At 44.3% G+C, this 14631-nt stretch overlaps 1 protein-coding gene across 4 annotated transcripts in view; it reads right to left on the bottom strand.

Moving 5' to 3' along the window:
• The window catches only part of ftz-f1 (ftz transcription factor 1), a 236355-nt gene that overhangs the window by 47413 nt on the left and 174311 nt on the right, over window positions 1-14631 (bottom strand). For 2 of the 4 annotated variants that reach the window (XM_089598372.1, XM_089598370.1), the window contains exon 1: window positions 9181-10796. In XM_089598372.1, the coding sequence (XP_089454498.1) occupies window positions 9181-10261 (1081 nt within the window). In that variant the 5' untranslated portion in view covers window positions 10262-10796. Of the gene's footprint in view, window positions 1-9180; window positions 10797-14631 lie in introns of those variants that run through there. The other 2 variants (XM_089598373.1, XM_089598374.1) reach the window with 2 other exon arrangements.

Genomic DNA, 14631 nt, shown 5'->3' with positions numbered 1-14631 from the left:
TCTATTTTCGCAGGGCCTAGTTTTCTTTTGGCGCCGCGCAGCTAGCCTCTCTTTTGAACCGTCTATCCTCGTGGGAACCGTCACCTAACGTGTATCGCTACGACGCTTTTCTCAGAAATTGGCGCAAGCGACACGTCGGTGACACGCGTTCGGGGGGTTGCTCTCGTTCGAGCTTGCAGAGCGGGCCAGAGAATTTTATGATTATCTATGCAGTATATAGGTACGTCGAATGTAGGAGCTTGGAGCCGATGATAATATAGATACCTCTACTAAAACAAAATCGAGCGATAACGGACGTTGTATTCAATGTATTCAATGTACGTTAAAATAACACGTTTGAAATGTCCGATCGAAATTTATTTATATTTTCTATCATACCATGTACAACAGCACGCAACAGCATGTGCATGAGGCAGAGTAATCGATAGTTTATCGTATATCTTTATGGAGCTGACTCTTTCCTACAACAATTTAAAACGGGAGACTGTGAAAGGTACAAAAACATATTTCGTTTCTTGCACTTCACTTGTTCCATAATCGTTATCTCTAAATTTGAAGAGGGGGGGAAGACTACCGATTCAAAGTTGCATGCAGAAACAAAAAAAGTATTGATTAAAAGTCATGCAGAGAAACATTTTTTATGGTTTCTTAACTCTTGTTTATAACACAAGGTGAAATTATAATCAATTTTGTTATGTATCTATTTTCTACATCATGGAGGACTTGGACACAACTATTTCGTAGAATTTTAAACACCTTTTTTTCAAATAAAGTACGTTTGCTTTTGATGACAGAATTTTTTATTAGTCATCGCTATGGACTATGCAATTATTGCTACGATGCGTTTCGTAGACGCGCTTAAGTTTGGATAAGCGGTTACTTTTGGATCGACTTTCGCGATTCGAGAGAAAACATTTTTTCCTCGGTTTTTTCCTCTCAATCTCGGACTGATCCTGATCGGGGTGTTATTTAAAATATCGAAGGAAAAAAAACCCCGAGAGTCACTCGGGGCCCTCATTGGCTTGTGCATCGCTGCATTTCAAATTATATCTTGGTGGCTTATCGTCACACTCGTTTTAGCATTATTCAAGCTCGCCGTTATCCGTCGTCCACGAGAATAAACAACGCGTTTGGCGAGGCGTTTGGCTGTTACGTATACATAATGCATCAATCCTGTACAGACAGACACCGAACCCAACGCTCTTTTCAATGCATTTGTCGAGGCATTTTTTGCTCCTTTTTTTTTTCCTTCAGACAATAAAAAATGATAATTGAATTCATGCTCGTTGCACACGCCGTTGCAGTAGTCGGTAAAATTTCCGCCAGACGACGAAAACTTGAATCAACCCATTAGACGCGCGTTAAATATTACAGACAAGTGCGTCGCGCGCTCCCCTCCTCCGCGAGACGAAAAGCTGTTTTTTTTTCTTCGCAGCGTGAGTCACCGCTCAACCCAATTACCGGAAATTAAAACACTTGCTGGCTCGTTTGTGCGTGCCGAAAATTTGCGCGGCTCGACTCTGCCAACGGATTCCGTGAACTCGGAAAACTACTCGTCGTTTTAAAGCACATGTGACGAACACAAACAACGGAAAGTGCTGTTGTTTAGGGGGAGGACTAGGAGTTATTGCGAAAAAGTATATGGTTGTCGAACGTTTTCAAGAAAATCGCGAGTGGACCTTGACATTGGAGTGGCTGATGCTGAATATAATAAAATGACGAGTTTTTGCGAAACAAAAAGATTACTCGTGATTGCAAAACTAGTACGTTCACGACTGGGTGGGAGAAAATTGATGTATCGTGCGTTTCTACGCACACGCAAGCAATTTGAAATTTAAACTACATGATAATCGTACACAATGTGCCCCTTGATGAAAAAAAAATTAATTACTTTTTAAAAAAAGAGGTGCTGGTTGCAGCCGACAGAACTGGAGTGGCCGCGTATAGTGCCGATGTGACCCGAAAACAGCTGGGTTCGATCGACCGAGCGAAAAGCGCATCGGCGCCGAGCAAAAAAGGGAGCAGGCCAGCGGCGAATAAACACACCGCTGCGGCGTGCCGGCGGGGACTGTTTAACTTGGTCGTGCACGAGTGCGCGCGCGAGGGGGAGCCTCCGTTTCACCCTTTCGCCGGCCCATTCAAGCCACTCTCGTACAATGGCCGACTCTGGACAGGGTCTTTTTTTTTCCGTCTCCTCTTTTTCTTTTACGCTTCTTTTTTACTCGGTGTTTTTTTTTTTTTTTCCTCTTCCCCGAGCTTTTTTCAAACTCGAACGGACGCGCTGCTTTTTCTCGGCGCTTCCGAGTCCGCGGGGTTTATTTTTACGCTCGCGGCGCCGGGAGTGGGTCAGCCCGAAGGAGGTCAGTTTTTGATGAATTTTTTTTTTTTTTCGGGCGATGAGCAGCAGAGGGGAGCGGCTTGCACGTGACGCGCCCGAAAGTGAACGCGCACAGGCCGGGAGCGATTTGAATACCTACACGCTGAGGAGGAGGAGAGCGGCGTTTGTGTGCTCTTTATCCGCGTCGTGTTGTAATGCCCCGCTGCTGGTGTATTAATTTTTCTTTTTTGCGCAAAAGTGGGTCACAGCGCCAAGTTACGATAAGATTCGAGAATTATTGTCGCGGCACGATACGCCATTAATCAAAATTGTATAACTGCTCGACAGCCGTATCGCGCGATAAGTCAATAGCAATGAAATTCAACGTTTATGTCGATTTTTTTTTTTTTTTTTTTTTGCCTTTACTGTTTATAATGTTGCATTCAATCGAAGACAATAATTTCGCTTGACACCTTGCGTGAGGCCAAGTCCGTGTGTGTTATCATCCTCGTCGATGTTTTATCAATTTATTGTTTGCCGACCCTATATATATACACACCTACTCAATATTATTTTAATATTACGTATGTGTATCTCGGCTGTTGAACATCAGCAAGTGACGTAACCGCAAGATAATGTATTATACATATGTGCATATCTATCACATGCATGTATATATACAAGAGTATGTCCGTGAAAAAGTTTCAAAATCAAGGATGCAGGCCATCGAGTGCTCTCGTACTTGCACGTACACGGACGTACTCGCCCGTAGTTTTTCCCGAAACGAGCGAGCGATCGATTTCAATAGCGTGTCTAATCTAATAACTCGACTTTTGTTATCATTATACCGCTGCGGCGTTTTCAGAGAGGGAGAGCCAAGAGCCGCGCAAAGAAAAATTAGATCAACAGCACGCATCTTCAGTATACGTAGCGTATAGATAATATTTATACATCCAATTTAGAACGAAAGATAACGCTCGGGTGCTCAACTATGTTAATGCTTATTAATTTCTCGGCACGATATATATGTATAAATACCAGTTTTGGTGCTTAAAGAAAAAAAAAAAAAGAAAAAGTCGTTATAATAACTTTTATTTGTAATATCAATCAAGAGGATGATAGCACGAGTACGAAAAAATTATCATCTCGTGTGGTGATATTGAAATGCATATACTTTATCTCGCTTTATGTTATAATCAGGTATAAATTCGAGCGTAAAAGATGATGATACGCGAGAGAGAGAGAGAGAGAGAGAGAGGGGGTGGGGTAAACGAGGCAAAATCCGCGTGGGTGTGCATACATAATAAGTATTGTATATTGTACCGTAAGGTGTAAAGATTACGAGGGTTAAAAATATATATATTTTCAAGTTCACCTGCCGCGATCATAAAAATAAATCAAGAGTTTTTCGATCGTCGGTGAGACGCGATTTTCACGCGAGATAAGACCACGCGAAGAAAAAAACAAAAAAAAAAAAAGCATATAATTACATCAGACCGAGCCTCTATTGTAAGAGTTACGTTTGGTTTTTCCTTTGGAAGAACGACCCCTCGGCGCGGTTTATGGGCCAACCGCTCGTGAATCCCCGCACGAGATGTTTGAAGGCCGATCGGCACCTGCAATAAGTACCCGCGGGGCGTCGCTGCTCCATTTGATTGTTCCAAGCCTCTTGCACGAGAGCCCGGCTGGACGTCCCATAAGGGTATATTCTAGCACGCGACGACGATGGCGCGACACTCGCCAACGCACATTCGTTTCCAATGACACCTATATTTTTCTACAGGAGTCGAGAGCCCTCCCGCTCGCGACCACGTGCATACAGGTGTGCCACCACATTTTCGAGTCCCTCGATACACATATTATATGTGTATGTAAGTACGCGTATGCACAACACACCCGGAGGGGGCAGATGCAGAAATAATAGTATGCCGTGTATGATATACATGTATATCACAGTATCACAATCAATTGGCTCTCGGCCGCGGGTTGCGTAATCTCGCGCGCGGGCACACATTGCACGCAGAGAGCGAACCGCATCGGTTACGTTAATCGGCACGAAAACAGCACACACCGGCGCTGGATTGCATTCTCTCTCGCTGAATCGCGCTTTCGCTCTCGGTGTGTTATATATACGTATATATATTTGTGCCGCGTGTTCTGCGCACAGGAGAATGAAGCGAGGAGCGAAAGTGCACCGTCGCCTCCTCCTCTCGGGCTTCGGGCGCGGTCTCCGCTCGGCTCGAATGTCTTGTACTATATACTTGTGCTTAAGGTGAGAGCGCAAATTATTTTGAGGTCCCTCTTTCCTTTTGTCCGTCGCTTTGGTGCACGCAGCTCTATTTTTTTTTTTTTTTTTTTTTGCTTCGCAATAGATGTACCGTGCATACACTCTCTGTAAGGAGGAACAATAATTGTTTATAGATGCGTACTGTTTGGTGTTAAAATGCGCCTGCATCAACAGCTTGCTTGTTGCAAGCACAGCGATGAAGCTGACTTTCCCGATGCGGTCTGAAGTGGCAAACATTTGGCAATGGTTTTCCGTGTGTGTTAATTTTTATAGGAAAAGCGCCGTTCTCTCCATCGAAGGCAATAATTTTTGTAAAATTACCCGTAGCGCGATCAGATACCATGAGATCCGGAAAAAGGTAAATACATACAATATACACTTTTAGACCTGATGATGAACCTTTTTGCCGGTCGACATACATACATACATACATAAGACGGCCAAGAACAGCAAAAGATACACTGCAGTGAGGCAAGGGGGATATGGTTTAACTATCAAAAAAAGTCACGCAGCAGGGATACGAGTGATAATGTATTGAGTTGTTCCAATTCGTTTGCACACACCCACGTAGCTGTGGTGGCCCATATTACGTGGATACAGTTTTTCTATACCCATGAGATACGCGTATATCTTTACCAAGTATGAGATGTGTATCATAACGTTAGAGGCCGCGATTATATCTCAGTCGGCCGAGCCGCTCGACAACTTGCACGCGCGTCATTTCTATAATATATACACATACAATACATGGTTACATCTAATGCTAAATGTCTTCGCGTTTGTCTGCCTCTCTTTCATTAGCAAATGTGTGTTTTCGCTCTTGACCTCCATTGATATTGTAATATGGCATATGTACGACGACTATATAATATATATACGTGGCCTGGAAATGACGAAACCGGAAACAATAGCGCAACCATAGGAGTAGGTTACAAGTAATGGGTAATTATGTAGGCCGATTGTGCGTATCTGCGAGGCCACTCGTGGTCGGCTGATGTGATTTTTTCTTTGGCCCTTACGGGCGATGGGTACTCGATGGACGATTGTTTGTTAATCTACCGGAAATAACAACTGGAAAAACCCGACAAAGTGCAGTGCCCAAGTACACGTGATCCCTGGGGCGGTGGAGCAAACACTCCGAGAGCGGAACAAATTAATGCATTGTCTGCAAAAAACCGGAGAAAACGAGAGTGAAACCCGTCAATGGAAAAACGAAACGCGAGAGAGGTGCACGCAGGAGCCGACGATGGATCGTGATATTTTCTCCTGCAAAAGCCAGCCCACGTCGTCCTTGGGTATAATGTACCGCCACCTGTACATTGTAGGTATGTATGTATATACGCGTCTCTCTCTCTCTTTCGCGCGCGCGCTCTCGCGATTTACTTTTCACGACCTTGAGACGGCGCGTCCTTGACACAAATAATTCATGTGTACACACACGCAAGAGCACCTACATACACGTTCCCCCCCACCCCCTTTCTCTCTCGAGATAATAAAAGTGCAAGGAATCGCGGCTTTTGAATTTCCGATGCGCTGCTCGACTCCCACGCGCTCGTTGGTACAATTGCAGATGGGGTATACATTTGCAGGCCTATAAATCTACTTTGCGGCTTTTAGCTCTAGATTCTGCCGCGTATAGAGGCTGTCTTGGCGCTTGCTCGCTTCCTCCCTCGCTCGCGTTGATATTAACGGATTAACGGCGCCTCGAATAACGTCTCGTTTCTTGAAAAACATACTCGATTTTTCCGATTTTTCGACGCTTACGCACCGCGTATAATGTACATCAGCTGATGAGTACAAGTGTTGTGGCGCCCCCATTTTCCGGGACTAACTTGCGTGTTAAATCTTATGGATTAAAAGTATACCTCATCTATCGACTTGCACCCTTCAGCGCACGCGAGCCAGCCCTTCCGTTTGCGAATCCAAGACTTCTCTCGAACGCAATTACACGGTTTTTTACAGCAACTGTTCTGGTGTATACAAGCACGTGGCGAAAACCGTGAAATTTCGATGAAAAACAAAAAAAGAGAGATAATTGATCGGCGGCAATGAATCATCGGGACGTATCGATGAAACTGTCAAGTGGAGCAGCTAGCAGCCGAGAATAATAAATTCACGCGAGCCACCACTTACGGCACGAAGAGGTGATTGTACGGTGCCGGGGGAGGTGGTCGCGAGCCGAAAACTTGAGCTGTCGTATCGACGGTTCGATCGTGCAAGTGTAGGTATATACCTACCACGTGTCATTCCCGAGCGAGCGAGGCCCAATTTTCGCCACCGACACATTTAACACACACACATATATATATATATATATATAGAGTGTACAGCGTATAACCCCGTGTGTGCTCGGCCAAACGGGAGCGAGAGAGGGAGGGATTGTCGCAACAGTTGGGCCACATGGTTTTCGTATAATTTACGGACCGCGGCGGTCTACTCGTATATATACATGTACATACAAGTGTTGCCCAACGCGAGAGAGCGCGAGAGCTTTTTAAAGGAGGTTGTGGGTAATACACGAAAGCAGCGACAGCCGAAAAAACCTCTCGCAACACGAAAAAAAAGATACGTCGTGTGTACTTTGTTGTGCGTGGAGCGCGGCCTCTCGTAGTCGTTGGGTGGTTTCTTTTTATTTTCTCCTCTATGCTCCCCCCCGCGACCGCGTCCCATGCATTAGCAAATTTTTTTTCAACTCGACTGCCGGTTCGTTCGCCTCATCGTTGCATGTCAAGTGTGTCTTTTCGTTTTTTACACGTACGGACACGCGTATGTACGAGAAGAGGAAGAAAACTAGGGCGCGAGCCAAGTCTCGATCGAAATACGTTTGACCGCTGCTGAAACAAATACACTTTTAGCCCCTTTTTTACGTTCGCGACAAAAAACAAAAAACAAAAAAATGTAATATTATCGTCCACCGGCTTCTTTCTTATCTACACTATATATCGCGTTGGCCATACGCAACCGCGATACTTATAGTAAATATATTATACCCGTTTCAACTGTAAGTACATTTCACGCCGCTTGTGTGTGGTGTTTTTTCGTTGTTCTATGTTATCCCTACAATTTTGTTCGTCCCCGACAGGTACGATCGCGATAAGGGGTTCGGCGACGAGGGAGAGTGCGATTTTCGTAAATTAAAATTGTCACCAGTATACACCCCTCTGTGAGCCGTCTGAATTGTCTGTACAATAGTTTTTACGGTTCGCACCTGTGCCGGAATACCGCTCGAGTTGCTGATTGTGTTATACTTACACGCATACTTGTACGAATATTAACTAGAGCAGCGCTTGCTATTAAGTGTACACACATGTCACGCCACTGTAATAAACACTACACTCGCGGCGGAATATAACTCTACATCTATACTCTCGACCGACGATGTGTTATAGTACTCGGAGTTCTTGTCCATCCCGCGGTAAGGCCGATTTACCGCGGTGTTAGATTAAAATAACGCAAAAAAATGTGATTCTTTCTTCTAAATGAACAAGGGCAATTTCTCTCACGGAAAAAATAAAATAAAGAGAGAGAGAGAGAGAGAGAGAGAGTTGGGCAAAAAACAACCCCATATCAGGGAAAAACCGTGAAACCATACCCGACCTTATGGCTTCCATTTCCCAATGTTTATACTCTCGCATGTGTTCGTACCTATATACATGGGTATATATTACGTATACATAACATATCGAGAGCGCGAAATTCGTCAATAAGGCACTCTCGCTTTCGGCAATATCCGTAAGTATGCTACGCCAAGTGTGTCAACCGAAGTGGAATTGAATATGTTGTATGGTCGATCCGAATATGGGCGATTGCTCAATGTATACACAACTAGCTGAATACATGCCAACACACACACACACACGCGAGCACATAAGCACATACCGCGAAACGGAGATAAGAAGCAACTTGGTTTTTTGTTTTTTGTTTTTCACCCGGCATCAACGACGCGCTTATTTTAGCGCGTCCCGTATATGAAAACGCGCCCTATCGATTAACCATACAAAAGTGGCGCGTAGAGGGGGGCGTTCTCCCTCGCTCTTTCGTGTAAAAAAGCATCGCGACACACATAAGTATTTATTTTTTTTTTGTTGCCATCGGCGCGAGAAATGAAAAGCCGGCCCGCGAATAAGGAGGTTAGAAACGCGCGCGCGCGCTCTCGCGAGCCTATACATATATAATACTGTGCTATTACGACACGTCGCGGTGTATTAAGAGGTATATACGAGAGCGCAGAGGTGGAGCGGAGCGTGGAACCGGTTTCCTTGCGTCATACGTAAGTATATATACAAGAGAGTATAGGTATACATTATACCTGGGTACACGCACAACGTCCAGCGACTACACCACCACGCACTACCTGTAATATTATACTCGGAATCACGCGAGAGCTCGTTGCTCTCTATAGTGAGCTAAGCTAGGGACAATTACTTGTGCACTCAAGTGTATGGGTATCGGTAAAAATAGAGATCGGTCGATGCAACGAGGTGTGTACCGATACTGCGCGTGAGAAAACGAGCGAAAGGTTTAAAAGAAAAACAAAAAAAAAGAAGAAGAAGAAATTAGGGTACTAGGTACTCACCTTCGAGCTTCATGCCGACCTCGAGGCACTTTTGGAACCTGCAGAACGGACAGCGCTTCCTCTGGGTTTTGTCGATGTGGCACTGGCGCTCGGCCACGCACGTGTACACCTTCTTGTTTTGCACAGTCCGCTTGAAAAAGCCCTTGCAGGACTCGCACGTTAGCAGACCGTAGTGGTAACCGGACACCTTGTCCCCGCACACCGGGCACAATTCCTCTATCACGTCCTTCGTGTCGGGAAAGTCCGAGGGCCCGGGGATCGAGCCCGTAACCACGCCCACGCCAACCTGGCCGGCCAAGTGGCTCCCCTGTTGCTGCTGCTGCTGCTGCTGTTGTTGTTGTTGTTGCTGCTGCTGTTGTTGCACCTGATGGCACATACCCGTGCTGTTGTTGGGCTGCTGGCTGTTGGCGCTGTAGCTCGCGGACTCGAGGCCCGTACTTTGTTGTTGCTGGACCGTGGGCCCGTTCGAGCTGTTGTTGTTGTTGTTGTTGTTGTTGTTGTTGTTACTGCTGCTGGGGCCCGTGGCGTTATTGCCAGCGCCGCCGCCGCCACCGCCTCCTCCACCTGTTGGCGAGAACAGACTCGTGTAGACCTTCTTGCTGACGGAGCAGCTGGGCGAGCTGTTGCTGGGCCTAAACAGGTGGTGTTTGCAGTTATCGCAGTTCAGGAGGCCGTATTGGTGATAACCGGGCGATTTGTCGCCGCACATGGGACAGCGCTCGTCTAGGCTCGTAGCCTCGTAAAAGGCGTTCTCGAAGCTAGCCATGCCACCACCGCTACTTGGCTGCTGCTGCTGCTGCTGCTGCTGGTTTTTTTGGGCCTGAGAGGCCTGCTGCTGCTGTGGGTGGCAAAGCGGGTTCGAGGCGGGACTCTGCTGAGCGCAGTTGGCGTAGGGCGAGGGGCTGTACTGGTGGTGGGACTGGTTGGATTGCTGCTGCTGGTTCGACTGCTGCTGCTGCTGCTGCTGCTGGGACTGCTGAGGCGCACCACCAGCACTCTGAGGGCTGTTCTGGGGGCTGAGGTGGAACGGCGACATGTTCAGGGATATCAGGCCCGAATGCTGCTCCATCTCCAATAACATATCAGTAGCCGCCTGTCGGGGGTGCCTGGGACAGCGCTCGGGCCAACATGCGATCGGGGCCTAATTGAACTCGTGACCTCGAACGATGCTGCATCAGCTGGATTTACTCTTTGTTGAGGATACTTTAACTCTCTTGTTTCTATCTGTTGTAAAACTGATCTTCATTCAAGTTACGTAGAATAGAAACAAAATATCGGAGCAACAACACCAAAAAATTAATTATAATGTATCACGTCACACTCGCGCTGCACAGCAGACGACAAAAATAACACTTGTGTATCGTAACAACAATAACAACAACAAACTAGTGCGTCCGAAACATATTTAACTGATTAGGTGGACTACAGCCGGAACTCCCCTTTACTGCTCACTGTCGACGCAACCGCTGCGCCTCGTTGATAACAGACTATCGAATACCATTGACCAATGTGTGTGTACGTGTATGTATGTGGTGTGTGTGTGTGTGTATATATATGAGTGCACCGAGTCGTACGAATTATATGTTTTAGGCACAATTTAATTTTAATGCTTGTAGAACTAGGGGGGGGGGCTTGGGGGGGTGCTCAGGTTTTATGTCAAGAGTATAAGCTGGGGAGAAACGAACACTGGGACACAATAACCGAACAAAAAAACAAGCACAGAACCACTCCGAGTCACTGGTGATTCACTGTTACTGCATCAGGTAGTATATACTCGTAATATTTTAGTATGTACCCCAAGTATTAAAACCAAGTACTCCCGAACGGAAAAACGACTATCGTTACGGCAACACTTTTAATAATCAGTACTTAATGTATCATTAATTGTTGGAGCAGAGTGTCAGATTATAGCACAATAACGACGAGGCAGAAGAACTACCTCAAGAGATGTTACTCGCCGTACGAGTACAAGGTATACGATTGTACCAAAAGAGCGATGTTACGCTGACACGGGGGTGGGGGGCCCGAGAGGCACAACTCGACGGCACGGCGCTCGGCGTGCCACTGATCCTCGTTTTCCCGAAGGGCCACCGCTCGCTCGCTCTGGCCTCCTCCTCTCCGTGTCGTTGTGTATACGCCGACACACGCTATACACACCGACTGATCGAGGAGCGCCGCCGCTCCCCCTCCCTTCCTTCCTTCCGTCCTTATCTCCCTCTTCCTCCTCCCCCAATAACTGACTCCGCTGGGTAGCCGCCACCACTACCACCACCACTACAACCAAACGCCGAATCTACAGGAGGAGGAGATTGGTATTACTTCAGACAGCTGCTTCTACTGGCGAGTTCCGTCACTCTCGCTTTTTCAAGTTGTACTAGGCGTTCGCTAGGCTCTATCAGCCATTGCACGGGAATTCTCAATGTTTCCATACGCAGCCCTTTGACACACCAACGACTCGCCCTTTCCGATGTCGTGTGTACAGCACTTTGGAGTCAACGGGGGTGGCACAAGACGCACGAACGGACAACAAAAAAAAAAAACACACCGTGGCGCGGAGTTGAGTCGTGAGATATACAAGTGAAGTAAGACACTCGATCGCCGAGGAGAGGCAGTGGAGTCGCATGCAGCACAAAACTACTCGGCGGCGCGTCGCGCGCGCGGCATAAGTGAAAGTGTTTGAGCGGGCGCGCATGCCACCAGGTGCCTGCGTCGGCTTTGCCGCCGTTGTTGCCCGCCAGCGGAGCCGAGAGCCGGGTGGGTTGGCGAGGGAGAGAGAGCGACGGCTACGCGGAGGAGCGGGGCTGCGCGGGGGCGAGCGAGAAGGAGGGTCCAGGAGGAGGCAAAGGGGGGGGGGGTGCCGTCGGAGCAGGGAGTCGCCGGCGGGGGAGGGAGCAGCGCGCGCCGCGGTGGGGTTGACCTACTTACGGAACCAGGTCTATGTCGGCCGTAGAAGTATTGTCCGCGCGAGCGAGCCCCCCTCTCCTCTCCTTGTGTACACGACCCCTATACTATACATACCTACCTATCGGTGTCTCTTGTGTATGCTCATGCGTCTCTGTGTGCGTGCCTGTGTATATAATATATTACTATTGACGCTGCTCGCTATATAATAATTAAATATACAATACTTATTACAATTCTGCATATTTACATTGGTGGTATTATTATTATTATTATTTTCATCATAATTATTATTACTACGGTATTATTATTAATATCATAACTATTACTTTTACTACGGGACTCGCGTGAGCTCACGGTATTAAGTTATCTAATGTGCGTGCATGAGTAGGTATATTTATATACATGAAGCGCGATGAGGGTGCAGCGCTATGGTAATGGGTTATGAGAGCGATGTACTTATATTATGGTCTTAATGTGCCAAAGGTGCGAGTATACTGTTTACTTACATGCTTGGCATAGAATTTTATTCAAGTTGAGAAAAAAAATTTTTTTTTTTTAATTGTTTGTTTCAGTTACATTTACAATGTAAAGGTGATGATGAAGAGAAATTGATGTTATAACAGACTTTCTCCTTAATTCATGAATTATCACGATATTGTGCTATTGGAGGAAAAGAATTTTCGTGCTACGAGCACTCAAATTAAATACTGCAAAGGAATTTTCGTGACGATTGAGACCGTTCAGCTGTTTAGAAGGTGGCGCAAAATTTTCGTGAACTTATCTTCATTTAAATTTTTGTTCCTCGGCTTCGAATACATAAATATTTACGATTTATTAAGTTTTCTACAGATTAAAATTTGATGATTTGATTTCCCTGATTACGACATTGTAACTCTTGGATTTTTAATTATTTCTTTTCATCGTAATGTATGATGTCAGTGCAAAGAAATTCCTTTTAATAAGTGAAAGTACAGGTTGCTCGGTATTATTCTTTGTAAGTAGGTATAGTCAACAACAACTACCAATGATATAATTTGGATTTTCTAACTTGTGGAATTAATCTTTTGGTTGATATTATTCGTAAGTTTAAACAAAGTTTATTCTGATTTGGGTGTTTTTTTGCCTTTGGATGTTTCTCAGTAGAAAAAATAAGGTTCGCAGCCTAGTCGTTGCAAGCCCACTCTAACTGCACCAAAAATTATATGCAATTCTCCCACTGTTTCTTTTAAATAGTCGTTAACTTGAACAAATTTAAAAATTTCAATAACAAGCTTTTTGTGGTAGTAGAAGAAAAAGCAAAAAGTCAAAACAACACACAGTATTTTAAAGTCTTAAGTAATAGGGGATAACGAAAGTGCTCAGGGAGTGATGTCATTCTGTGACCAAAAGTGAAAGTGATAACTTTGTCATTTAGTCAGAAAGGGAATCATTAATTAAAATTATAATTTGGTAGACTCTGAGAAGGTTATATAAAGTCAAAGTTTATGAAAATCTTATTCTGTTTTTTCAGTTTTTTTAGCCCTTAGTTAAGTGTCAAATTTTTTAAGCTTACAGGGAAAGTGATAAGTATTCAAAAATTCAGAACAAAAGACGATAACGAATGGATGAATCTTTGTTACGAAAGTTTTTCAACTTTTTTCGAACTTGTTGAATAGAATCAAGTCATTGCAATATAAAATGTACTTTTTTTTTTTAGTACGACCAAACTCAGCTTGCAGCTCGAGTAAATTTGGCAAGAGTTTAAGCAAATGAATAATACCTAGTAATGATAAAATATCAAGCTTCGACTTAATTTTTAAAGTGTTACAGTTGGTCTATAAAGACAAAAAAATTAGGTCATCATTCCTTTCGTTGATATGATAAACACAAGTAAATGATTAATGTTTTTAACTCGAGTTCACATCTCGTCACTAATGGTTATTTAAATGATTTTAACGGAATTCACTAAAATATCGTTTAAATTATATTTTTAATGCCTTTTAAAATAGTATTTTATATAAGAAACAAAAAAATTATGTCAAACATTGATTTAGTTCAAGCTCTTGTAATAATACCACGTAGTAAATGAAAAAATGTTCTTGGCTATAAACAGTGAAAAGAAAAAACTGAAATATAAATTCATGATATTGAGCATTGCTACAAAGGGTTATAAACAATATGTATGTGTAAAAATTGCAGATTTTAAAAATTAATCCAAACCACGCTTATATCGTACAGTGTGCAAACGATCCATCCGAACAAGATAACAATATCCGTGCCCCGTTTCTTGATCCACTATCAGCTGAAGCGTATCATACGCATTTTCGCAACTTAAAAACGTGAGCCAGTTTCAAACCAAAAATTAATGCAAGAGATACAAAAATCAGTTAAGTAAATGTTTTTTTTACTTTACAGCCTATTGGTAGTGAATATTTGATTGAAAAATAATTGATCAATTTAGTAGACGTGGAAGAATAGTTTATAAATTATCAATAAAGTTAATTGTATGGAAATGATTTATACCACTATAGCAATATTTTCAAAATTATTATGTAAACACAATTTGAT

Source organism: Copidosoma floridanum, unplaced genomic scaffold (assembly GCF_036245765.1).
Source record: "Copidosoma floridanum isolate Cflo_tuat_1 unplaced genomic scaffold, Cflo_Japanese_pri ptg000006l, whole genome shotgun sequence".
NCBI lineage: Eukaryota > Metazoa > Arthropoda > Insecta > Hymenoptera > Encyrtidae > Copidosoma > Copidosoma floridanum.
The sequence above is the reverse complement of the archived record's forward strand: the minus strand, read 5'-3'. Positions and strand labels throughout refer to the sequence as shown.